The 26,182-nt window shown below is 41.5% G+C and overlaps 1 protein-coding gene across 4 annotated transcripts in view; it reads left to right on the top strand.

Annotated features, from left to right (window-relative positions):
• Window positions 1-1,281: 1,281 nt before the first annotated feature.
• Window positions 1,282-26,182, top strand: part of cdc42bpab (CDC42 binding protein kinase alpha (DMPK-like) b) — a 61,197-nt gene continuing 36,296 nt past the window's right edge. For 3 of the 4 annotated variants that reach the window (XM_028398201.1, XM_028398200.1, XM_028398199.1), the window contains exon 1: window positions 1,282-2,573. In XM_028398201.1, the coding sequence (XP_028254002.1) occupies window positions 2,396-2,573 (178 nt within the window). In that variant the 5' untranslated portion in view covers window positions 1,282-2,395. The remainder of the gene's footprint in view (window positions 2,574-26,182) is intronic. The other variant, XM_028398202.1, reaches the window with a different exon arrangement.

Below are 26,182 nucleotides of genomic sequence, written 5' to 3'. Positions count from 1 at the left end.
ACTTCCTGTCCAAGAGACTTTTTGTGCGTCTTGGAGTGATGACACACAGGTGTACCAATTTGCATGATCATATGTCACACTGGCCAGATGGGCTACGCGTTAGGGGGCGCTATGGAGCCATTTTAAAAGTCTGCAAATTACAATAGTTTTCGGGCCAAGTGAGTTTTTGAGCATGTCCAGGCCTCCAAAGATGTGATCATGTAGGAGGAAAAGAAGATTAAAAAAAAGGGTTCCTGCTCGGACCCTAAAAACACTTAAAGGTCAGTTTGATGTCCACTGACCACACATGTTCAAACAAAATCATACAAACTAGGATTAAATGCATCATCTAAGGTGAACTTCAAACTTCTCAGCTGTGTGTTTATGTTCATTGGTCTGCTGCTTTGTGTGTGTATGTAAAAGAGTTGTTCCATGTATTCTTTGTTCTTTATTGTTCTTTGATGTATGCTGCTGGTATTACACCCTAACAAAATTAATAAAGTACCCTAATCCCTTATCTTTAATCATTTATAAATGTGCATATGTGCATTTCTGAGTGTAGCTTTTTATGCAAGAATAACTCACAGAACTTTATTGTCAAACATGACAATCTTGCATTGCCTGAATGTGAGGTTGTGTAAGAGTGTGTGTCCATTCCAGCAGCCAGCAGGTCTCAGCACAGGTTAAACTCTGACGTTAAAGGTTCTGCAGTCTGTTAAAGGAACATCATCCGTATTTATTCATCCCAGAAGAAAGCATGTCCTCTCCGCAGCACACCACCTGCAGACTGACAGCCTGCAGTTTCCATTCACAATATTGACAGCCCAGCCCCCCCCCCTTCCTCTCCCCCCTGCCTGCCTCCCACCCCCACCCACCCCCACCACCCTCTCCGCACAGCAGATGCTGTGACGGGCGCCATGATGATGATCTGGGATTTTGCCTGCAGCAGCAACCAGAGATGCTCTAACACGGAGGAGTCGGATGTAAAGAGAGTCGAGGCATTCACAGCACATCAAAGATGGCGGCTCAGCGGTTTTTAAGTGTCCTGCACATGCGTAGAAGTTGGAAAATGCCTACGTTGACGCGAGGCGGACTTTAAGGCGATATGCTGCAGCTGTTGGTAAAAAAAAAATTAACACAATCTATAATTGTTGATGACTAGCGCCTTTTCGACGTGTAAAAGAGAAAATTGACTTGTTGTACGCGTTCATATTTTAGAGATGAGCTTCACTTCCCATAATGCAGCGCGGCGTTGCGGACAGATCTGTCTGTTTGGCAGTCTTCTCTGTGTAAAGTCTCTGGCAGCAAGCTGCTGGTAGCTTGACTGTGCAAAGACGGCAAGAAGCGAGCGACCGGCGGGGGAGGCAGGCAGTGCAAAGGAGAGGACAGGGGGGAATTTAGGCTGTGTCCCGTATTTGGAATAAGCAAGACTAGAGTACAGCTTTCCTCCTGACGTGCAACGGGCTCCTCTGTAACCTTCAGAAAAAAAGGGAGCCGCATTTTGACGGTTAACTTATTGAAACTCTTGAACTAAACCGTCTGTGAAGAAACTAAAGAGACATTTGGACGAAGAATGGGATTTAAAGAACATATCTGCCAACAGTGAGTTGTGAAAACAAGAGGATATTTTTTTTTTCCACTTGGATAAAAAGAAACACGCTAGTGTCGAAAGGGACTGAATTTAGTAAAGCTTTGGAAACACTGCTTCACGTTATATGTCAACTCCTGGGGAAAATGGGGGGACAATGATGACATTTGGGATCGCAGAAAAGTAACGTTAACGTTAGCTCCCAGGCTAGCTAACGGCTAACCTAGCAGGCTGCTAACTAAGCCTGTGTCGCCCTTCCATTCCTGGAGCAGAGGAGGGGCGCTCGGGCTTTGTAGCATTGCAGATCTGTCTTGCATTTTTTTGGGGTTGGTGCAAGAATGGAGAATCCCAAATATCTGCCACAGCAACAGCTCAGGGAGGTCTGCTGAACGGCATCGACTCGAATATTTACTACCCCCCCCCCCCCCTACTCATAGAAAAACTGCCAGACAGTCACTGTTGGCTTTAACATCAGCCGGCCCGGGGCAGCCAGGGTCTGTAATTGTGACTAGCTTACTTCTTTTCTTATGTGCCCTCTGGGGATAGGTATTGGAAAATGGGGAAGTGCTGCACGTGTTACCCACCTCCTGGATACTGGATCTCGGGATGGAGATCATGAATAGGTCGGTTTTAGGGAAACATTAGCACCGGCCTCCCCCTCAGCACAAAGTTTGACTATTTTCGAGACATACTTCAAGGTGAGAGAACTTATTTACAGGCCTCTCTGCGCTAACTTAACAAGGCCGAGGAGCTGTTTGCTCATTTTCACCCCCCCCCCCCCTTCCATCTTCATCATTACTTAAGAAACTATAAGAAGCCGGAATAAACATGTCGGGAGAGGTGCGTTTGAAGAAGCTGGAGAATCTGATCCTGGACGGGCCAGTTCAGTCTAATGGCCAGGGTCTGAGTGTGGAAACGCTGCTGGATATCCTGGTCTGCCTCTATGATGAGTGCCACAACTCCCCCCTCAGAAGGGAGAAAAATATCATAGAGTTTTTGGATTGGGGTGAGTAAACCTTATATTTTTGTTTTCTTTGCATTCAAGCCTCCCTGTCTTTTTGGTAAGATGATAAGCTAGTAGTGTTGGTGGTGCAGTGGCCCTCCCTTCCCCATCACATTCCTTTTATAGTAGTAGTGGGGCTCAGTTGGCCTGCTCTCTCATACACAAACCCTCCCTGAAACTAAAAGCAAGGCCACTTTATTCTAGTGTAATTAAATCTTTTATATGTTTTTGGAAAAGCACAACACAGGGAAGCGTGTTGGGATTACAAGGGCACACATGAAACACAAGACACGGTTTATTACCTAAAATAGCTGACAATGAGAAGGAGTAATGCAGTAGGCTGTAAATAATTGCGAGGAAGATCTTTAGCGGGTTTGATACAAGTCCAGGAAAGATCTAATAAAGATGTCCTGTCCTTAATGCCACCATTTATTTACATGCTCTTACATAAAGTAGATTCCTTTCTGTCATTGCACCAACCCTGTTCCAGTTCAGCTTCACCACTACTTTACATGTCAGTTTGTTTTCTTTTTGCTTTCGTATGGGTGTGTAGGTGAAAGCTTCCGAGCTGCCCATGTCAGATAGACATTACGCATTCTATTGAAATAAAAATGTCTTGTTGCCATGGCTGCACAGAAATCTTCCATACTAATGTTTTAACCCAGAGGTGTTTTGGAGTTTGCAGTTTTGTAACTTTCCCTCTCTCTCTCCTGGCTAAACGAAGGTTAAAAAAACAACAACAGGCAGGAGGCAGGAGGACCACACACACACACACACACACACACACACACAAACAACACAGTCGTTTGTGTAGAAAAAAACTGTGTGTGTGTGACATCAGGGTTTGGTTTGTGCATGAAGCAGGAATGTGAACAACTCACCTTTTTTATCTAGCATAGAGGCCCAGCTAGCTGCCGGAGCATGCCTGGCTTGTCTTTGTAAAGCACTGACAGCAGTACAGGAACAAACTTCACAGGCACAAACATAGATCACAGCAAATTAATAATAAATAAGGCATTTAGAAACAAAGTTATAATGGATGCAAAGTGCTGTTTTGCATATTTGTTGGCATCCTTTTCTCTGATTAATGTTAAACAGGCAGCAGTTTGGCTTATTGTTGAGAGGCAGACAGGATGACAGTTAAATCAGTCAAAATGGTGGTAAATTCTGGCTGTGGCTGCTAAATTGGTCTACCCCATCGGTCACCATCTGGACAACCTATTCTGTGCTAAAAATGGAGATATGCTGGCTTAAAGTGACTGGATTTGGTAATTTGTGTGTGTGTGTGTGTCTGCTTTTGAATAAAGAGGTACTTTCCTGCCTGTTTAATAGCAAATCCTGACCTAAGAGTTTATTCACTACACATACATGCAGTTTTAGCTCTGTTTGCTTGTTCTCAGCTGATCTGCTGTATCCAGCTGTCTTTGCAACAATGCCAGTGTGCTGCCCTGGCCTTTAAGGAGAAGTGCTTAGGTGCCAAGTGGTGACTTCATCCTGACATTTCCCTGTGTTGACACTAGAAACTCTGTGCCTGAGCCTCAGCCAGACACAACATGCAGTTGTGTCTAAGCTGTCATAATGTTGCAGCTTGTTATTGTTTTATTTGTGTTGAACCTCACTGACTTCTACAATTGTCTATGGATTCAGAAAAGTAGCAGTTTTTTGCTTAAACAGGGTCAATTGACTATCAGGGAACTTATGTGCAAGAGTCCATAGCAAGACTTACACATTTGTGTCTTTACTGAAAGGATATTTCCTGTACATTATTCAGTGACTTGTAGACTAAATTATAGTTAGCCTGTGACAGACAGATCGCAGGGCAACTTTTGTGAAGAATCTGCCCTTTCTGAACTGCTTTAAGGTGCAAAAAAACAGTGACTTATGGTTATTTACTGGCTATACTTACAGTTATTTTGTCCCGGTTTATTGCTTTGCATATAAACTGTCGAACTGTTAACCACAGTATTAGCCAGTAAATAGAGTTAACTGAACTCCTAGTTGATTTAGTTAATTAAAACGTAAGTGGTCATTTCTCACCTATTTTTTAGTTAAGGAAACTTGGTAATTCCTGCATAATGTCAAGTGTAACTAAAAATCTAGAGGTTATTGTTGTATCTGCTCTGTCTGAAAGAGGCAACTTGTAGACACAGAGTTTATAGCACAGACTAATATGTGTGCTGGCGGTTAAAACTCAAGTCCATTCCTAGTCAGTGAACACAACCGCTAGCAGACATTATAAGACTCTCAACAGGCATTTTATTATGGTTGGTGTGGAGGTTGGTAAAGAGATATCGTGATGTAGTGTTGCATTCACCTTCTGGCAAAATGAACGAATGTGTAGTGGAAAAACAAACTTTTTCTCAGTGACAGATCTGACTCTTAACACACAGTATATGAGCTTTCTGTGTTGCTAGAAAGATTGAAATCACTCAGGCACTGTGATATCCAGAAGATAGCAGACCACACCTTTGTGACAGCTATCAAAAAAAGTATGGTGGAGTTGAGGTCAAGTCTTGTCTTGTCCTCCAAAGATTTTGAAGCGTCACCACTCCCATGTTTTCTTTTTTTTTCTTGGCAGAACACTCAGGCACAGGGTCAAAGGAAAACGCACCTGTTACACATGCAGCATGTGTTTTACTGTATTTGGTAATTTTACGAGCTAAATGTTAGCTGAAGTGATGTAATACTAATGTATAATCTACAAAAGCCAGTGTGCATCTGACCCTTTGTAACCTTTGAGAAACAGATTGGATAAGACAGCATGAGCTAACTCTGACTCAAAACACAGTTTAATCCTACGTACAGAAAAATGGTTCAAGATGGGCCCCATGAAACCTAAGACCTCTTTAGCATGTGAGTGATCTGCCTTTGTCAGCCACCCATCACCATTCAAGGCCTAGTTACTTTGCCTGTGCACCTTTCTGCTATAGCAGCACACCCATGACAAAGGTGCATCCATGTTCCCCTTTCTTCTTGAGAATGTATATGAGCCGCAGAAAGAGACAAATATTTCTTTTGAGTTTGCTTTTTTTCTGGTTTGGTGACCTCATTTTAGTTGAAATGGAGACCCCTATATGACCTGCAGCCACAGGGGGAATGAAGAGGGGAAAGTACGCTGTATCCTGACTCCTCACATATACCAAAGCATTTACTGTGTCTGTCTCAGGACTGTGCCTGTATTTGTTCTTAAAAAAACACGGCTATTGAAAATCAATTATAGCCAACCAATCATCCTTCCCATCTGCCATTTAGCAGGTGTTTGAACTAAACTAAACTTCTAAGTTTAAATTCAACACTATTAAACTAAATAAATTGAAACTCTTTATGTCATCAAGGTCAAATATTGTGACTGAGTAGATGAACTGCATCAATTCTTTTTCCATGCAACAAACAACTCTCAGTCTGGAGATGAATAATACATTTGAATGTATTCCCTTCAGTTTCACATTGATTATTACTGATGTGGGATGAGGTTAGGAAATAAATCCAACCATGATGTTGGTGTCAGTGGTTATGTAAAAGTGATTTCATTGTTAACTTAGTTGTTATCAATGCATAAAGTATTCCAAGTCTTGTTCTGTCTCATTTTTTTCATTTGGAGACATGAATCGCTGTGTGTCTGAATGAAACGGGTAACTATGCCAGGCCACAGTTGGCAAACATGGGGGAGGCAGCTTGACCTTTTCTCAGTCCAGACTCGGTGTTAGTCCGCAGTGGCCAGCTGTTCAGCTGCAGCTGATGTGTGCTCCACCCTTCAAGGCTTTCATTGGCAGCATGCCTCTCACACTACTCACAGTGGACACACACTACTCACAGTGGACACACACTACTCACAGTGGACACACACTACTCACAGTGGACACACACTACTCACAGTGGACACACACTACTCACAGTGGACACACACTACTCACAGTGGACACACACTACTCACACACAACACACACACACACACACACACACACACACACACACACACACACACACACACACACACACACACACACACACACACACACACACACACACACACACACACACACACACACACACACACACACACACACACACACACACACACACACACGTATTGCCTAACTAGGCTATCTCATACTGCAAAGACTGGAGTTCTTCCCTGTTATTCCCAAAAGAGCTGCCAATGATTCTGCAACAATTTTTAATTGTGTTGATTTTTTTTTCTCACATCATTTTTGAAACCACCCACCCAAAAAACACAGAGCAAAACAAACAGACCTGTATGCAACATTTCAAGCATATGGCTACATGTACTTGGTTCATGTCATCATTGCATTGTTTTTTGTCCACTTAAGCAAGATTGCCAGCCTTTTTGTGGCAGTGTGGTATTATAGAGGTCCTGTAGAGGATAATAAAGGAAGTGATAACTGAGATACTGCTGGATGAATAGCATTTAGTACAATGTTAGATTCATATAAATTGTCCTGGACTCACTGGCCATCTGTGTTTAGTCAGCATGTGAATCCATAATTTGTATGATAAAGTTTGCGTTGTCAATACCGATATCAGTCATTTAAATCCTGTGTGGGCTAGTCTCTGTCAGGACATCCTTGTTACCACTCCGGCTGTTGTGTCGTTTCCTGTCTGGCTGTCCGGTGGCTGCCATGGGCACAGAGAACAGGAAGGAACTACAAGAGACTTGGTGAGCTAGTCCCGATCCAACGGGTACATGATGTCATACGAGGAAGTGTGACAGCTGTGGTGCATTGTGTCATTGTGTACTTTGTGGCTCACTCGTGTCCACAATTTTGGTGTTTTTCGGAAGACGTAAGGTCACGCTGTTTATGTCCTGGCTGGTGAATTCCCTTTTCACACCAACACACAAACTGCAGATGCCTGTTTGCGTACTCACAAGCTCCGTCTGTCACCATTTCACACATGCACACATGCACACAGCTTTTTCCATTGTCCTGAGAGGACTCACAAACAATCAGAAATAGCAGAGAGGCCCATGTATCCTCTCTTCTCCCTGTGTCCACTTCTTCACACCAGAGTTTATTGTCCCAGAAGGGGACGTCCACCAGCCACTTAAACTTTATTTGGTGCTTTCCCTGTCCACATTTCATTTACTCTTAGACTTAATTAACCCTGCTACATTCCAAACAATCCAACCAGGAGAGAAGAGAATGTGGGTAAATTTTGGTATATTTGGTTAATTGCTAAAAAGGAAATGTTCAAATCAATACTACTCTCTTGTCTCAATAAATTTGAACCACTGACAGCCAATAGACTTAACAAGATAGCTTTAGCAAAAAAAAAAAAAACCTTTAAACCTCATAAACAGAATGCAAGATGTAATGTACTGTATAGCGGTCTTTAGGGGTGATGGGACAGAGGCTTAAGCTTTTTATTTGCTGCTAAGCCATTAGAGTGGCGCCATATCTTAATGTCCTTTTCAAGAAAGAAAGCAATGGTGGGAATCTCCCAAAGTAAACTAGCTAAGCCAGAGCGAACACAGTACAACTGAAGAGTTCTGATGGATTTGTCTGGGGACTCTGCAGTTTTTCCAGTTCTGGTGACCATTGAAACTGCAGATGTGGCCTCCCTTTACATTGCAAGCTGGTCTATTTAACCCCCAAATAACTGCAAACGGATGTTGCCAAAGAGGCCTGTTAAGTGGCATGATTTGTCCATAAGATCTTTGCTGCTGGTGAAGTATGTACTATTAATTCTCTTAAGTGTATTAGTGATAGCTGCATGGCACTGAGATTACCAGGTGACTTTTGAAACTGGCATTTTCAGCATCAGGATCTTTACATGTGGCCTTCAAAACACTCAGTCAATCTGTCAGAGAGCTTTATAGATAGGGAAATGCCTGCTGCTAATTGTGATGTGTCATCAGAAAGTGGCAGGGGAAGGGCTTCTTTCTCCCAGAGGACACACACTGGCGCAGGTCATTAGCCTGCCCTCTGAGGACCCTCTGGATCCAACTGCAAATGGCCTCTTTTCCCCTGTGCCTTTTTTCTTCTTCTCCTTCTCATCCTGTCATTTATTTCCTTTCTTCTAATCTTTTTCTACCTCTGCTTGCTAGCTGGCTTTGGTGACCTCTCACTTAGCTGTCTGTCCATCATTTCAGCCAGTGTTTATAGACTAAGATGAGTTTGATTTCGATGAAATTACAAGCGGCTTTAGTGCTACTTCAGATGCTTTTAATTATTTGTGTTTCATTCTATGCTGAAGAAAAATGTTGGTCTACTGTCTCTGTAATGACTCTCCAGCTCAGAGTAGCAATTAGCATGTCTTCCTTTTGCCAGTGACACACTCATCAATGCTACAGACAGAGTTACATTGTTTTCTCACAAGTTTTTTTTAATGTTGTTAGAGGGTGAATTTGGGAAAACTGCTCAACCCCTCCACCCATTCAGCTGAAATGGTCCCACAGCCAGCTGGCGAAGACGCTTGCATAGTTTTGTCTCTTCCCATACTCACTGAAGAGGGAATTTGTGACGGTGAAGTTGAGTTTATCCACACGTCCTGCTGAGAAAGATGTAAATGCTATTTTGTAGTAACATTAGAGAAATATAGTATGCAGGTATTGTGCGTTTCTTCATTCACATCTATTCAAAAAGACCGAAGGGACACAACAGCAGATTAAAGGATCGTCCTCTGAAACTGTATCTGGTTAATCTTTACATTCACAGCATCACAATATGGATTCTTGTGGCTGTTTATTGTCATACATAGTTTTAAAGCACACTTTTTCTAAATGTTTGATGTGGAAAGGAGCTTAAAATGTGAAGCATTCCAAGTCTGGAGAAAACTTCCATGTTTAACCACTATAAAATCTTGGGATTAGGGAATCTTAAGACTTTGGGCGGTAGCCATAGACACAATTTGGCTTCAGCAGTTTCATCTAAATCCACTTTAAACAGTGTCTACACACTATTAAATAATGCGTGTGTAGTATTTCATTTATTTAAGTTAAGCCCAGTATTCTTACCCATATAAACCTTTCATCATAAAGATGTGGTGACTGTCTCTCACTCCTGTTTAAAGCATATAAGCAGCTCTTAGGACCTCACCAGGGCACAAATAATATGCAGCATGTGATCCTTTGCTTTTTTTTTTCTCTGCCATTTCCCCTTTATTCCCTCCCCACTCTTTTCCATGACAGGAAGTTTCTCTGGCATACTCAGAAAGAGCCAGGCAATTTGGCACAGAATCTCATATCTGTGGTAGTATGGGGAGATGCCATGAAATCCATTTCACCTCTGCCTGTTTTCAGTCGCTGGGCTAACATGTCCAGCAAGTGCAAACCTCAGATATGTAGGATTTTTTTATTTGTCGTGTTTTAATATAAATACCCATTAGAGAACCATTCATTTTAGATGTTAAGTCGTCCAAGTTCAATCTGTCTATTATGTTTTATTAATGAGGATGTTCTTTTCTGCAACAGCTGCGCCTCTGCTTTTATGACTCGACTCTCTTTCACTTGGATTTAGCATGCTGCCTTGTTTGACTTTGCATACAAAATCAATTTGCTGTATCATTTCTGAATGTGTTGTGATACAAAAGCTAAATAGGTAGACGAGCGGCAGTAATGTTTCTGCCAGGGCCCCTTTAAAAAAAAAAACTGTAACATATATTTTCCCTTCTATCATTGCGGTGTAGGTTTTTTTTTTTTCAATCTTCATTTTCTTTAGCTCCATGAAAAAATGTCAGGCAAAACTCCAGACCTCTGGCCGTGGCTGCTTTATGTTGCTCTGCACGTGCTGTGGCCAGTGCATCCCAGGGCTGCTTTGAGCAGAGGGCTCAGCGTTGTGTGTAAAAAGTGCTGACTCAGGTCCCAGCCCCTCATAGCGGGCTGCCTGTGGAATTTGGAGCTGAGGTGCAATGTTAGGGAGAACAGCAGCTATTTAGATGAGGCAGGTCTGGCTCTTTGTCCACCAGCGCCAACCAGCCTGCTTGTTGTCCCTCTCTGTCTGTCAGTCTGTCAGCTCCTGGTGTTGCTCTTGCTTTCACTGTTTGTGTCAGTTTGTCCATGTCATCTTCACTCCGTCTATATTGCGTTCATTCACTCTAATGCTACACACATCTTATACAGTATCCTTCGTTTTGCCTTGATATTCTCCCTCTCCTCTGCCTTTCTTTATTTCCTCTGTTTGCTCTCCTGTCCTCCCCTCCCCTTCCTGCCTCTCACAGCTCCTCTGCCCCCCTCCCTCACTCCCTGCCAGACTGCTGCATCCCAGCTTTGCCTAGTGACAGAGAAGGCTAGTTGGTGTGTGTTTGTGTAGGGCATAAGCCACTAGTGTCATGCATTGTGCATATCCATATTGTGTGCAAGCTTGTATTGCATGTATTTACGCGTGAATACCTTTTTTTTGGATACAGAAACTAGACACGTGCAGAGGCTAAGACGATCAGACAGCATAGTCAGTCCTGACAGCACAGAGCTGAGCTGCATCCCTAATAAAGCTCACTGCTGCATCTGCACACACACACACACACACACACACACACACACAGGCTTTGATCCGCTGTCTTGTGCCCTCATATTTCTAAAGGGACCTTCATGCCAAATGAGAGGGGATAGGTATTTGTCCTTTAAATTTGTTCAGGCTAAATAAGGACTGCAGTGTTTTGTGGTTTAATTAACTGCTTTTAGTAGGACTGTTTAAAAAGCACTGCAGCTACACAATCAGGGTCCTTCAAATGTCTGGAAATGTGGGCAAGGGCATAAATTTGTCCCCGCTTGTAGAACGTTTAACCGATAGCCTTGAACATTGATGTACATTTTTAATATCAGACGCTGCAGGTGTAGGTTTTTGCTGCGCATTGATTATATTAAAGTAGGGTTGGGCGATATTGGCAAAAAAATTAATCACGATTAATTGTGGCATTTAGCCGATAACGATTAATTTGACGATTAATTGATGACAGTTGCACTTACATGTTTTTGACTCTAAATTGGCACAGTGTTCTAGCATGATACCGACAAATCATCAGTCAAGTTAACTACTTCATTCTAACAGGCTAAGCTGGTGATTAGGCACCAACCAGCCATGGAAATATGTATTGATAATATTGAGGCACAAACTGCTTCAAAATAATAATGAAGCAAACATTTAAAGTAACTTTGTCCTTCAAATGTTTTTATCTTAAGGTCACAAAGCATGTCAACATTAAAATTAAACAGACAAATAGACAAACAAAGTTCAGAAAAGTCACATCAGTGATTATTTCAAGTTAAAAAATGTGTCTGCGCAAATGAACCTGTGGTTGGAATATGTCCCACACTAGTGCATGTTTTCACTCAGACTGTAGAACAGCAGCAGAAAAAATAAACAAACAAATAAACAAACCGGACAATTTCACATTTAAATGTGTGTCTGTGCAAATCAACCTACGTTACGTTCTTCCAGCGCTTCGTTTGGTCGTAAGGAGCACAATGACTAAACGTACCGCGGATTCTCGGCTGAGTGGAATTCTTTCCAATATCTGCTGGAGGAGACTTCGCTGTTGTAATGTTTCCTATCTTGCTGTGGAGTCCGTAAATAAAGATTGGAGTTTATTCATTTGATACGAGCAAAAATTCAGTTACTATAGCAACAACCAACGCTTCACCTAATGCATGTCGCGGCACTATATACAGCTGTAGTGTAGTGTTGTGTCCTCGTTGCGCTTTCTTCGTGCTCGGGCTTATGGTGACAGACGTTGAACTTATGTTAGAAACGTGCTGCTCCGCATTATTTAACTGAACACCACTGCCTTCCACCATTATTGTTATTGTGGGCTCACATGTGCGCGGGTGATGGTGAGACTACGCCGCACACAAAAATGCATCATCATGACGAGGCACTAATCGCCGTAATCGATAAGTGGCAAATATTAATCGATTACAGTTTTTCTGACGATTAATTGCACACGATACGATTTTGCACAAGCCTATATTAAAGGTCCAGTAAAATCAAAATACAATTGAGTAAGATTTTATAAAAGCTTTATAAAAGCCAAGGAAGTGGTTTTGATACTGTTTGCTACATTTAAAAAAAACTAATGCTATCCCTAAAATAACACTGTGACGAGCTGCGCTCCAGAAGACAGAGGCTTTTCATAATCTCTCATTCACCCTGCTCCTTCCCTCATACATTCCATTCAATAATCACATGTTTGGTGCTAAAACAGCAAAGTGTAACTTATGTTAAAAAACACTGCAGCAGCATCTTATATGACAGAGAAAAAGAATGACAAACCTGTGTTACTGCCTAAAGAAATCCAGACAGGTACAGTTCATTTACACTTTATATGCTTTTAAGATGCTATTTTTGTTACTTGAAAACTATTGTCACAGGTTGGTCCCCTCTAGCATTCACTCTTTTGCATTTTGTGGTGTTTTTGCTCGATCTTCCTAACTGGATAATGAGAGGGGAAATGTGAGAAATTAGGCAACGAGGATGAGAGCGAGATATGAGGACAAATTGAAATAGTTGAAATAGATTAGGGGAGCCCACAGAATTGGCTTGCTGAAGAAGATATCAGTTGAGGTCATTTTGCCTCTGCTGTACTCTTTGTTCTTCTGCGTCAGTGCTTCTTGTTGTAGCTGACACTGATGGAGGATTGACCTTGGCTTGTGGTGCGGTGGTAAATTTGACAATGACCTAACCTATTTTTAGGCCTATCTAACTTTCTGCGTTGCTTTATGTGTGCGATTCTCTCTCTCAGTGCACTGACCTCCCTGCCTTTATTGTGGAGCGACACATATATTGTTGGTTGGGCAAGCAGTTTGTCAGCACCATGCATCCATCTTCCACCTAAATGGCGGTCATTTATGCCAGTGGATCTCACATGCAACTGATCTGATCATCCCTCATTTCTTGAGTTCAGGTCTGAATCACTGTGTTGTCTGGGTTGATTCTCAATGATAAATTGGAGCCTCTGTGCAGTGCCTGGCAATCTGGTTACACACTCATAAGCATGCTTCCTGCTCAGCATTGTTCCATTCAAACTGAGATTTAGTGGTTATGTGGTATCTGTTTGAAAGGGCGTTTGTGGGTTGTGGTGAAGTGTGTGAGAACATGTTTGTGAATGGTAATGTGCACAACTTGAAAACGAAGAACTCGTGACCTGTGTGGAACTGTAAGTGGATGTTTTTAAAACCTCTCCATATATTTCAGTGACGTTTATATATCCTCGTGTGTGTGTCTCTTTCTCTCCTGAGAAGTCTCTGGTGGAAATCCTGTGGTCGCTCTGATTGTCATCTCAATTGTTTTCCACTGAGTTGTCTCTGTTGTTCACCTCTATATATAGAGAGCTGCCTCACACTGTTTCCTCTCTTTGCTGAAGGTCATGATACAGACACAACAATTTGACATGCTGCACATGAGTAAATCTCATCACCCCTAAATCCAATATTTTTTTCCCCTTGGGCATTTGAAACAAGACTAATAAGTGCCATAGACACTTTTTTCTCTTCCTGTTTATTGATTGGTCATATTTTAAAGTAGTGAAATTGGGAATTAGTTAGCTTAGAATGACCCAATTCCTTTTAGAAAAGAGAATATTGCATCCTCATTATTTTCTTTTTAAAAGGAAGTGTTGTTTACACAACAGGTTTCTTTCACTTTCTTTTTGTTATGAGTACAACAACTGCTCATTAACTCCATTAATTACCAACACACACACACACACACACAGTTGCTGCCCTGTTATCGTTCATTCACACAACTTTAAAACTGCTTCATAATTGCATATCTGTAATTCTCAGCGCAGGGTTAAATATGAGGATGTTTTCTGATATTGGCTAATAATTACTTTCCATATGCTCCTATGCTAAATACTCCATCTTAATTGCCTTATTGGGTTGCCATCTGCTTTCTGAATGCCTTATTTGTGCAAATGTGTTCCCCCCAGACTCGATCTCCTCTGATAAGGAAATGCTGTAAATGAGGCATTTCCAATTATTATTGTAACAATATTCCCAGGGTCGGCATAATGACTTAGCTGGGGGAATTATTAGTCTAAACATGCCGGGCCTACCACTCAGAAATAAATGCAGCTATTAATGAAATGAGGGATTAACTGCAAATATTGGGTGTGTGCAGATGAGAGCATTGAGGTGTAAAGCCATGCTAAAGGACACACGTCTTTCTCAAATATATCCTTGCCCTTTAAGCTTTTTGGATCCTTGGTGTAAGGCAAATGCTTAGCTTAGCCTTGCATGATTGTTATTGTGTGGAACAAAATAATGCAGAGTAGCTAATGAGACAGCTGTGTTGTTAGTCTTTGAAAACAATGTAGCATAGCGTCAAGCTCTAAACAAGTTAGCTGGACATGACATTAATTTGTATTTATTTTCTTAGTTGAAGTATCCAAGCAAAATGTTGTTTACCCTTGCTACCATGTTTTTGGATGCAATATTCATGGCCTTTTCTACACTATAATAGATCCTGTGAGAAGTTATGAAGGTGGTAAGAGTGTGTGGTGACAGTGCATTAAGATGGCTAGTGCTACTACACATTTCATCCAGTGCACTGTTTTGGTAACAAAGAGCAGCCTGTGGTTTGTCAGCCTGTCAAGAGTTCATGTCTGTGATCACCTACAAGTCTCACATCCACGTCAAAACAAGAGCCTGTCCCCCCGTAGCCTCCCACGCTGAGTCAATCTACTTATCACTGAGGTCATTTGTAACTGTTATCTAGGTGTCTGCTGTTGGGCCGCCACTGTTTGTTCTCGCAGCTTACAGTGTCGGGCTCAAGTTCCTAAATTGATAAGTCCAGTGTTTCCCTGCCTGGTTAACCCTGGATCCTTTGATTGGTTGGCCAGTTATTGAATCAATGATAAATATGGGGATGTTGTACTTTGTCAAGTTATAAATGGATACAAACAATCTTGTCTTTTCAGAAACTTCAAAAATTGTTTCCCCATTTTACTACCAGCATATTTCAAATGTGTGGACTGATCATTATCTTGCATACCTCTGTGCAATAAGATCTTTGTAAAACACGGACTTGCTCTGATCACATTTATCTCTCAGATATATCATCTCTATCATCTTTAAAACCAGCCCTTGTACCTGTAGCCTGGCTTGGAGATTTAATTCATTTTTGTGGTAGTTACATGTGCCTCTTCCTCTTTCTCTGAACAGCCAGCCCGTCCTAACACGCCCAGCTGTTGCCAGATGCATATTTTAAGGATGCTTTTGGTTACAAGTTCCAGTGCTGACACCTTTCTTCTGACAGTTATAATTAGTAGCCAAACTAGTCTTTTTGGCAGTGGAGGGGACTGGTTGTGGCCTAGAAAGTGTCTGTTGTGCAAGGCTGCAGCGAAGGGGGAAGTGTATATATAGTGTAGCACTTCAGTCCCCTCCTTTTATTTTGGGAGCAGAAAGTGGTAATTTAGTGGTTTTCTCCATATTTTGATGTCCGTTAACTTCACAGCCTGCCCATTATTCTTTTGGGCTAGGAGGGCCCACCACCTGCACTGGGAAACTCTATTACTGTGTTGTGGTATTACCAATAGGTTTTTGAGTTATGTAACATGTCAGAGATTGTTTTCTTTCTTGTACTGTCTTTTTGGGTTTGTTTTGTTGTAGGCTTTCTTAGTGACAGCTTTGGGTTATGTTATAACCTTTTGAAAAAGTAACATCTTGTGCTATCTGTCATTATATGTCTTTCTCTAAGATCCAGCAAGTATTTAGGTGCACAGTCTGAGGTCTATTGCAAAAACAAGACAGAACACATTTGTTCACTAAGTTTTAACAATGGGAATCTTTGGCAAGCGCAGACAGCGGACACAATATTATGGTTAGAATCCAGCTTGTAATGTACTGCAGTGTTGTGGTTTCAGTTTTTAGCACTTAAGATTTATTCCACAGATTAAAAAAAACATGGAATGGTAGAAGGAACAATCTGTACGCTGGTTGTCATATTTACATCACTACCAGTTGACTACCAGTCATTTCATTTTGGTATGATTACACTTGTTCTATTTGCATAAAAAGGCCTGATATTAGTGCACCTTTAGCTCTTTTCACACATAAATTCTGACCTTTTCCTACATGCAGCTCAGTGCGTTTGTGATGATGCATGAGCAAAATCGGCTTTAGTTGAAAAATCAGCTCTGAGGTAATGTCACAATCAAGTTGTTTGAATTATTTTATATTGAGTATCACTCTGTTTTAAGTCCTGATCCAATACTTGCAACTTCCTAGTGTACTGGTTTTACATTCACCATTGTTGCCATGGCTTCAGGTCCTTCCTGTCGGCCTCATCTTCTGCACACCTAGCTGGGCCGGTTTCTAGAGAATGAAAGGGATCTTGGGTTACTGTCATGATGACACATATCGCCACAGGGGGCCTGTAGCCGAACGCATCTTAACGTTCAATAGAACAGACCTGGGTCATCAGCGAAATACATGGCACTCCTGTGGCAGCAGTAGGGGGAGGTGTGTGTAAGTCTTAGTTTGACTTAGTATGTAGTACAGACTCGTCTTCTCAATGTTTTCTGAAATGCTCCCCCTCCCACCCATGTCTCTCCTCTCTTTCCTGCTCCTCCCTGCCACCTCCAAACCAGCATGATGTCTCATCCGCCCCTTGAAATTTCTTTTCCTTTATCTCTTCTGCTTCTCTTCCCATTACTCACCACCCTGTTCATCCTCTTTTGCATGTCCTTTTTCTGTTGATCCTCCAGCACTGTGTGTAATCTGTCTCCATCTTCTTTTACCTTTGTCTTGAAATTTTCTCTCAATTTGTACTGATAATGTCTTCATTGTTATTACCCACTTTTACTTCAAATCTTTTAATAGATGGACAACAAGTGGATGCGTTTATCCATTTGGGTGGATCCATTTATAGTATGGGTGGTCCCAATGGGAATCAAATCCTTAAATGGTGCAATGTCAGTGCTGGGCTGTACCAGTCAAGCCGCAGAGGGCTGTAGCAGACAAACAACCCCCCTCATTTTCCACAAGCTGCCGACATCCAGAGGGGGAAAAAAAATCAGAGAGAGGATGAGCCCAGAAAAGGCAATAGGAAACTTGTGCTGTAATATCTGTCAGAATGTTCTGTGACATGTTAGTGCTGGAGGACCACTGGCAATAAAGTCTTACTTTTGTTTAAGTGACTGGTGACTTTAATTTAACTGATCATGAAATTTATGAAGCGCTGCTGGAAGCTGACAAGGTGCCCCAGTGCAGCTACTTTCTTGTGCCAGCTGAAATTTTTTACACACTCGGTATTGGAAAATATTGTCTGGGCTGCTGAACATTCCCACAGCACATGCCCGGTATTCCTAATGCTGGCTCTTGTTACCACCCTGTAGTGTTTTTCCTTTCAGGCCGATGTGGGAGCTCTGGACTGTGAAGGCACTAAGAGGCTGCCATAAAATCATTTGTTGAGCAGCAAGTGTTTCTGCTGGCAGTAAAAACACAAGATTCATGCAGCTGTCAGTGTCTGTTTCTCTGGCAGCCACCTTCAGAGCATGCAACTCAGGGCAAACTTTGCAGTTTTTTGGAGGTGGTTACAGTCAGGATTATAGGAAAAAAGTTTAGTAATCATTTTACAGTTACCCATATCATCATGCTTTTGGCAAGTAGTTGAAGGGCTGAGTAGTTGCGCTACGATAACCCCATCTTGATACCAAGCAAAGCTGATGCCTTTTAACAAGGTTATTTGCAAGGATAGCTCAGCATTGGCCACAATAATTTGAGCCACCTTGTATTTCTACATATTACAATCAACCATCTTAATGTATTAATTCCACTTCAGAAAAGGCTTGATGTTCTCATGAATATATTGCAATTAGGCAATTAGGCAAAGTGGTTAAAAGATGTCAGCATATTGGATATTGTCAAAAATTCTATATCGTGCATCCCCAGCAAGAAAGTTGTGAATCAGCTATTATAATGTCCTGTAATTTAAGCACGGCTGTTTGTGGGACTTGAACTGTGCAGCACTGTCCTTGTTTTGACATCCTGCTGTCTTATCACAGCCATCGCACTGTAACTATCCATACCTAGAGGAAGAACAATGCTGCACCTGGTGCTTCCACCACCAATGGAGTGGCAGACAGTGAGGATTGCCAGAAGAGCTGAGAAACATTGCCAGGCACCCGCTTTTCATATTCGCTCTTTATGTGCAGATGGTATCAGGAGAACGTGTTGACACAGAATTGTGTAAATCAACTTGTTTGCGATGTGGGTTGAACAGGTCAAGGTGTAGGCTTTGAGGATTCTTTGATGTACTGGGAAGACTTCCTGTACAGGCAGTAGAAATTGATGTAGCCCAGCCCCTCCACAATGCTGGCCTGGGTGTATCCTCGCTGCAGCTCTCTCTGAGCTGTAACACACACTAGATCTGATCAATTGTTTTGTCAAGCCCTGCCTCCTGCCTTTACTTTGCAGTTTGTGGTTTCTTAATATTTTGGGAACATCCTGTTTGTGTGTATAATACCGTGGGGCACAGAGTGTTTAGTTTTAGGCCTCTGACCATTGCTGCCCTCTTATTAGTGTGGCAGGGCAGAAAAGATAGACCAAAGCAGAAGAAAAAAACACCAGCAATGAGAAAGACACAAGAGACAGAAGCAAGTGGTCAAACCGGAGAACTTAAGAGGGGTGAGAAATGTAGGCGAAGGGATGGAAGGAAAGAGAAGTGGACAGAGAAAGGAAAACTGCATTGAGTGGAATTTGAGGTTGGCTGTGGTAGAGTGGAAGGGGGCAGGGAGGGTTACTGCAGACAGACAGCATTGGGAATTCTGGTGTCACTGGTGTGCAGTGTAGCATCAAATGCAATTTAATGCTCTGGGGCATGTTTGTGTGATTCATTCATGAATCTCCGGTGCTTATCAATGATTTAATGGTTTACCCCACCTCCCTGTTTGCTGACATGCATTATACACAGTCATATGTGTTGGATGTTATTACTTATATGGGTCTACAGCAGCTGTCCATGTGTCATAAGAGAGAGTGAGACATGCACAGACCTTTTTATTGGGCCAGTCGTGCCTCACAGCTCACATCTGTTGGGAGAGCCTCTAGTTGTGACATAAAGGGGCCCGGTTCTATTTCCATCTGTAATTTGGGTGATTTACTGGATGTTTTTAAGCTACTTGGAGTTGAATTGCCAAAAACGGCCATGTTTTTGAAGTGTATCTGTTGCTGAGTCACGTTCTGTTTTGAGGACAAGGTTATTAGAATCTCACAGCTTTATTTTTTCCTTTGATAACCTTGGTGTGCTATTTATTCAGCCCTCACTTAATTGTATTTATTCTGCCTTGTTAACGTGCCATGTAACCAGGAGGTACTTTTGTAATAGAGCGGCTGTTATTTCTGGGAGACCAAAGCTTTGTATTTAAAAATGGGGCATGATGGGTGTGGAACGGCTATTTCTTTTCTAAGAATAGAAAATAAATTGTTATTTCTTCACTCCTCAGCTGTGTAGTTTTAGTACAGTTTCTTGGAATGGTCTAAACCAAGAAGCCTATTACACTTGGTGTCACAAATGATGGGATATGGTGACCTCATTCTTGGGGCAAAAGTTGCTTTAGCAGGAAAATGATACAGTAGCTGTTTGGTCCAGCTTGAGTTGGCTTTCGGAGTTTCTGCTGACACAGTGGTGCTGAAATGATACATAGCTGTTTTCAAAGAGAAGGTAATGTAACAGACAGCCTGTCCTGTACCATAATTTCAAAAAACCATGTGACCACCTGAAACTGCAAACCTGTACATTTATTAGACTAAAACACATAATCAGGGGAATTTTTTTTTCAGGCCCACTTCAGTCAGATGGGAAGTAGTAATGCACAATATAATCGACCTATCACAATAATGCATGTTGATGTCTTCCTGCGAAATTTTAAGATATTATTCTATACTTTTTGCACTTTTAACTGTATAGCAGTGTTTCCCAACCTTTATTGAGCCATGGCACATATTTTACATGTAAAAAATCCCATGGCTGCTCTCTGTATTGCACACAGCAGAGTTACACACTGAGTTAAGGTACCGGTTGTGCTGCCAGACAATGCATGCGCTGACACAAAAGTCTGTTTACTTATCTAACTCTAGGGTGTATCTAATTGTTCTGCCCGTCACTATATGTTGCCAAGACAAATTATTTACAGTAAATGAATAATAATTTCCCCACCAATTAAGTGAAATTGGATAATTTCCTATGGCACACCTGATGATCTTTACTGGTACACTGGTTGGGAAACACCAGTATATGGCATGGCACTACTGGAAAAAAATGTATGCTTGAAATATGTTTTTTAATAATATTATTTTTCCTTAGGGTCTGTGTAATGTGTTCTGAGGTGGTTCTATTATGATTTTTATGCCAAAGAATATATTGTGATATATATTACAGGAAGCTGCAATGTATATTGGGATATGGATTTTAGGCCTTATCGCCCATCTCTAATGGGAAGACAGGCTATCCCCCTGGACTCTTCTTCTACTCCCTGCCATTCTCTGTTTCTCTTCATGTCAGATCCTGGAAATCCTCTCTTTCCTTCTCCATCTCTTCGTCTTTCTTGCAAGCAGCATATTTGTGTCATTACCTCACCCGTTATGGCTTCCAGATGTCCCTCCATCCCACTCTGGAATTGAGGATGGGGTTGTATGGCGGTGCGGGTTGGACACTTAGTGTAACTGGCTTAGCGGCTGACTGTGATGCCTTTTCTGTGTATATTTGACTTTCTCACATTTGTTCTCAGTCCTAGCCAGTTGTGCTTTTCTCCCACAAGCTGAACGTCAGCATTTTTCCCCATTATTCTCTGTCTGGTCTTTATTTTTCTCATGCTCCCTTTCCTGTTTGGATCATAGGAATTCCTTTCAATATGACTACTTGTCAAAGCACAGACTATGTGGATAGCATACACTCATTTAGTTTGATAGTAGAATATATCTAAATCATTATTTTGATTGATGTCAGTGACAGACGTCTAAAATACTCCAGATACTTGAAAAACAATGTGGGTGTGGATTGCCCCTGAGCCTCTTTGTCTATAGGTTTTTGTCCACCTGGGTCATCACTCTTTTGTCAGTTGCTTCTGTAGAGCTCCCTTTTCCTTACTATAGTACATGGACAGTATTGTGATATTGAATTGGAAATGCAGGAATCATAGGTAGGGGCCACAAATAGATTATGGCCCACACATAAAGTTACTTTCTAACGTGTGTATACATATAATATATGCATACATAGATACACCAGTGTCATGTGAAAATAGTTAAAAACAACCCGTGGCTCATTGCATGCGGAAATCTTAAATTAGCACTAGACTTTTAAAAGTGACACAAAGGCAGGCTATGATGAATGGGAGCTCTTACTCTTCAGTCATGTGTCACACATGTCTACTCTAGGATTTTGGAAAAGTACTGTATGCATCATGTGACTTTAAAGTAGTAGTAGTGTTTGTTTTTCTGAAATATTGACTAAGTGGTGGGTGTGCCACAGAACATGGAGCGCATACACAGCAGTCCTGTAATAGTCAGCATACTGAGACTGTTGTGCAATAGTCAAAGTAGTTTCCCCCCCTCTGCAGTAATTAAGCTGTAAAAGTACACATTCAACTTGAGTTATGCTGATAGATTTTTTTTTTTTTGCAAAACAATACCTGGTGGCACTTTGGGCTGGACCTCACATCTTGATATTTAGGTACAAGCTGAGGGCTGCAGCCATAAACAGTGGGGTGTCAATTAGGATGTAAGCACACACTTGTATGCATCAGCTGCACATTTTTCCACACTGGAACACACATGATCCTTCTGCTTTATATCCTTTAATATCCATGCCATCCAGAAAGTCCACAAATCCAACATTTACTTAAATTAGCGACAGTAAAGTTCTGAGGTCGCAGGATAACGCATAACCTGATTACTCAATTTCAGGATTGTTAATAATATTATTAATAACAATATCATTAATAGAATTGTATGTCTTTGTTGAAGTCTTCACCAGGGCTGGGTAAAATATAATATAAACTATATTGGTATAACTGATATTGTCTCCTTGTAAATATTGGCATGTGCCCACATTTTACTTAAACACACTTGAAATGGATTGGGAGGCCCGCTGTGTGTAGGTGAACACACTCGTCTGTAGTTACCAAATTTCACAGAAAACTGCTTTTCTTGTCTGTATGGAGCAAGATGGGTCTGATAAGCACTCGGTCTGTATTTTGGGCTAAACCAGTCTGGCTGTGTGGATTAGATGGCGTCACTCGTGTTTTTCCAGTTTCACTGCATCCTAAGACTAGCTTTTGAACACGTGTGTTTTTACTCCAAACAGGCTGCAAATTTAAGTGTGTAGGTAGGTACTGGTTTATCTGCGCATCGATGTGTTTCTCACAGAGCATGCCGTGCATTTAATGAGACTGACATGTCATGTCTTTTTCCAATCTTGGCTCACTTACCGTACACATTGCAAAATCTTCTGAAAACAAAGAGCTCCAGTCTTGTTAAAGCTTGGATAGTTACCTTTCCAAGTGTTGCCACGAGTTCTTACCACACCTTGTCATAGCAACGGTTGCTATGTTTAGGTCTACCTGTGTATTTTGCTTGTGAGTTAAAATGTGTGACCAAGCTTTATGGTATTTTTATTCCTCTGTTGTCTTTATGAATCCATATCATCTACAGATAAAGTACCCTCTAAACACAGGGTTAATGTACCGTAGATGTTTTTATATGCTAACACTAAAAGTTGTACTCTGCTATTGGTATTTGTTATGGTCATGGAGTCACATATAAACAATAGAATACCATTTATAAATTACAGGCCAGAATAACAGGGTAATGGCTACTGTGTGCTTCAATAAACCACCTGCTGTTAAAGTGATGGCCAATGATTTTCCCTCTCCAGAAACCATTTCTAATCTGTTTGGCAGTCGTAGTTCTACAAAGACCAGAGCAAGAAGCAGCCACCAATTATCTGTCAGATGTAGGAAACTAGACCTACTAGTGTGTGTGTGTGTGTGCACATATTTATATGTGTCTATGTTTGTATGTGAGCTTTGTTGTGGACAGGGCCTGTGGGCTCCTGGCTCAGAGATGAAAGACATTTCTTATGTGGCTGGTTTAGTGGAGCTCCTGAGTCAGCGTGCAGCTACTAATCAGTGTTTTCCCCCTCTCAGCTAGCCTGACTCTTTTCCCCCATACTCTATGGGCTGCCACCCTGTTAGCTCAAACTTGTATGATTTAAAAATTAAGCCAAAAGTGATTTGGAATATACTGTGTACGACCTAGTCAGAATAGTTGATATGTTGAGGAAGCAGTTGATAATGAGATGGCGTAGATGTCTCTGCTTGAGACTGTCATTATGCACACTTTTCAACCAAGACAACAATTGATTGTGTAGCTTCAGCCTTAGCTGTGGTGTGCCTCTAAAAATCACATTAATTTGCATAAAATATGTTGACTTAAGGGCTGATAACACCCTTCTGTGGTGATAGAGAGGGATGCATTTGTGTGTACAACAATCAATTAACATTGTGCACACAAAGCCGTCATTTGGCTATTGACATTATTGTTGTTTATCAATACTCCTTCCTCTTTAAAAAGTAATATAAAACCAGAACTTGAAAGAATTTTATTCCAGTTTAAAACTGTGGGAAAGCAGGCCTATCAAAATCCATTGGTTCACTTGTCTAATGGTTTGTTACTCTTTGACACATAGATAACTGTCATTATTGTGGTAAACATGCCACATCAGGTCAGAGATGCTAAACTGGCAGAGCTGCAGATGGAAGCAGGATTACAATGGGCCCTGAGCTAAATCGTGGTGCACTCAGTTGCTTATGAAGATGTTAGCTAAGCATTATGCTGCAGGCAACCTGTCCAGAATAAAATATCTTCAGAATATTTAAGTTAAGATTTTTTTTTTATGTCGGCAATAAAGTGCTTGGTCATAAGGTTAGATTAAAAAGAAAGTACAAGTAACAGTGTGAGAGCAACTTGTGAGAAACAATTCAGTTGTGCCACACCCTTGTTTGTTATCATTTTTGGCGACTTGTGGTGGAATCCTGGTCAGATGACTGAAGCTGGTTCTCCACCTGATATGCATGCTTGATCAACCACCAGACATAACTTCTATGTTTCTGGTCTACTTGCTTTGTAACTTGGTCTGCAGGAAAACTGATGAAACGACAAAATGACTAAGCATTTTCCAGTGGCAGGTGTTTTCCAGCACCAGTCAGTCTCATGGTGGAGTTGCTTGTGTGTTTTTAGTCTGTAGACATGCGTGCCAAGACACATCACACTGCACTGGCCCTCAGTTTGCCTCTGCCCTGCGGTCATAGCAGGCCAGGCCAGCTGTCAGCGGAGTCAGACGGGAGTGTGAGGGAAAACTGAGAGCAAGAGATTATTGAGCTTTGAGTGACCTGTTTGTTTTATTTCAGCAGGCATTTCCCCGTTTCACAGTGGGAGAATGTCCTTTTCCTCAACACTGGAGGTTCTGTAAAGTCATGGCAACCAGATGAGTTTAGCATGATGTTTGGCCAGTGAGGGATTGCAGCAGACAGGCCAGAGTGTCAGCTTGGCAGCTTTCTTTTTTCCTCTCTGACATAAACACATTCTGTAGCAGCCAAATGCAAAACAAATGTTTGTATAGTAGATTGATTTTGTCTTTTGTTAACCAAAAGAGCTACTGTATGTAGAAGTCAATCACTGAAATGTGTTGCATGAACGGCTGCCTTTGTGTGTGTTAGTAATGCTCACCTGGGCTGATATTGCCATAAAAACCACTAAAACACTATTTAAATATTGTCAGGCAGCAAATATGCCTCATGTTTCTCTATGTTATCAGAAAATCAGTGTTATCATTGTAACCAATATGCTGACCCCGGTGAACCTGCAGTCAATTCAGGTTATCCTTGGCATGCTGGGATCATGTAAACCAGGAAGTGGTTGAATAGCTTTCCACAAATAAGGGAAATGCTGACTTTGTCAACGATAGATGGAATCTATTTAGCTTTGTGAGAGAACGTTTGCGACCCTTGCAGATCCCTCCCAAATCCTTTCTCCATCAGGAACCGTAACTGCTGGCGTAACAATAGCTAGCCCTATCATTCAGGCTCTCTGCATCCGGTGTCATTTGCTATAAAGAGGACCAGGTGGTCACTAACAATTTGATAAGTCTATTCAGTATAGCATTGAGCCTGAGTTATGGGAATGTTGTTGCTGTGTTGTGTGTCATAACTAACACTAGTATGTTTCCGTAGGCATGGGTCATTTCTGGCTCACACAGAAATGCTTACAACATGTGACCTGACCCTGATCGTTTTAATGATAATTTTGTTGATGAATGGTAAACAACAGGGTAAACACTGACTCCCATTTCCTGTCTGATCACAGCTGATACAAGCTGAGCTGTCATCCTAGACAGAAATATTTGAACTATATAATATGGGCTGTCATGAATAGTGTTTTTTAGGTTGGCAATTGTGGTTTGACTTTCACCCATATAAAATGTATTGCTGGAACTAGTTATAGTTTTTATATTTGCTTTTCTCTTATTTTGGGATACAGTCAGCCAATCCTGCTGTCACCCTCCCCCTCTGTCTTTAAGTGCATCATGAAATTTGTTTAGGTTTGACTTTCTTTGTCTGCTTTTAGCAGATTTGAATTAACATCTGACTTCTTA

The sequence above is a fragment of the Parambassis ranga genome, chromosome 24 (genome assembly GCF_900634625.1).
Source record: "Parambassis ranga chromosome 24, fParRan2.1, whole genome shotgun sequence".
Taxonomy (NCBI): Eukaryota; Metazoa; Chordata; class Actinopteri; family Ambassidae; genus Parambassis; species Parambassis ranga.
This window is presented reverse-complemented; position numbering and strand designations above follow the sequence as displayed.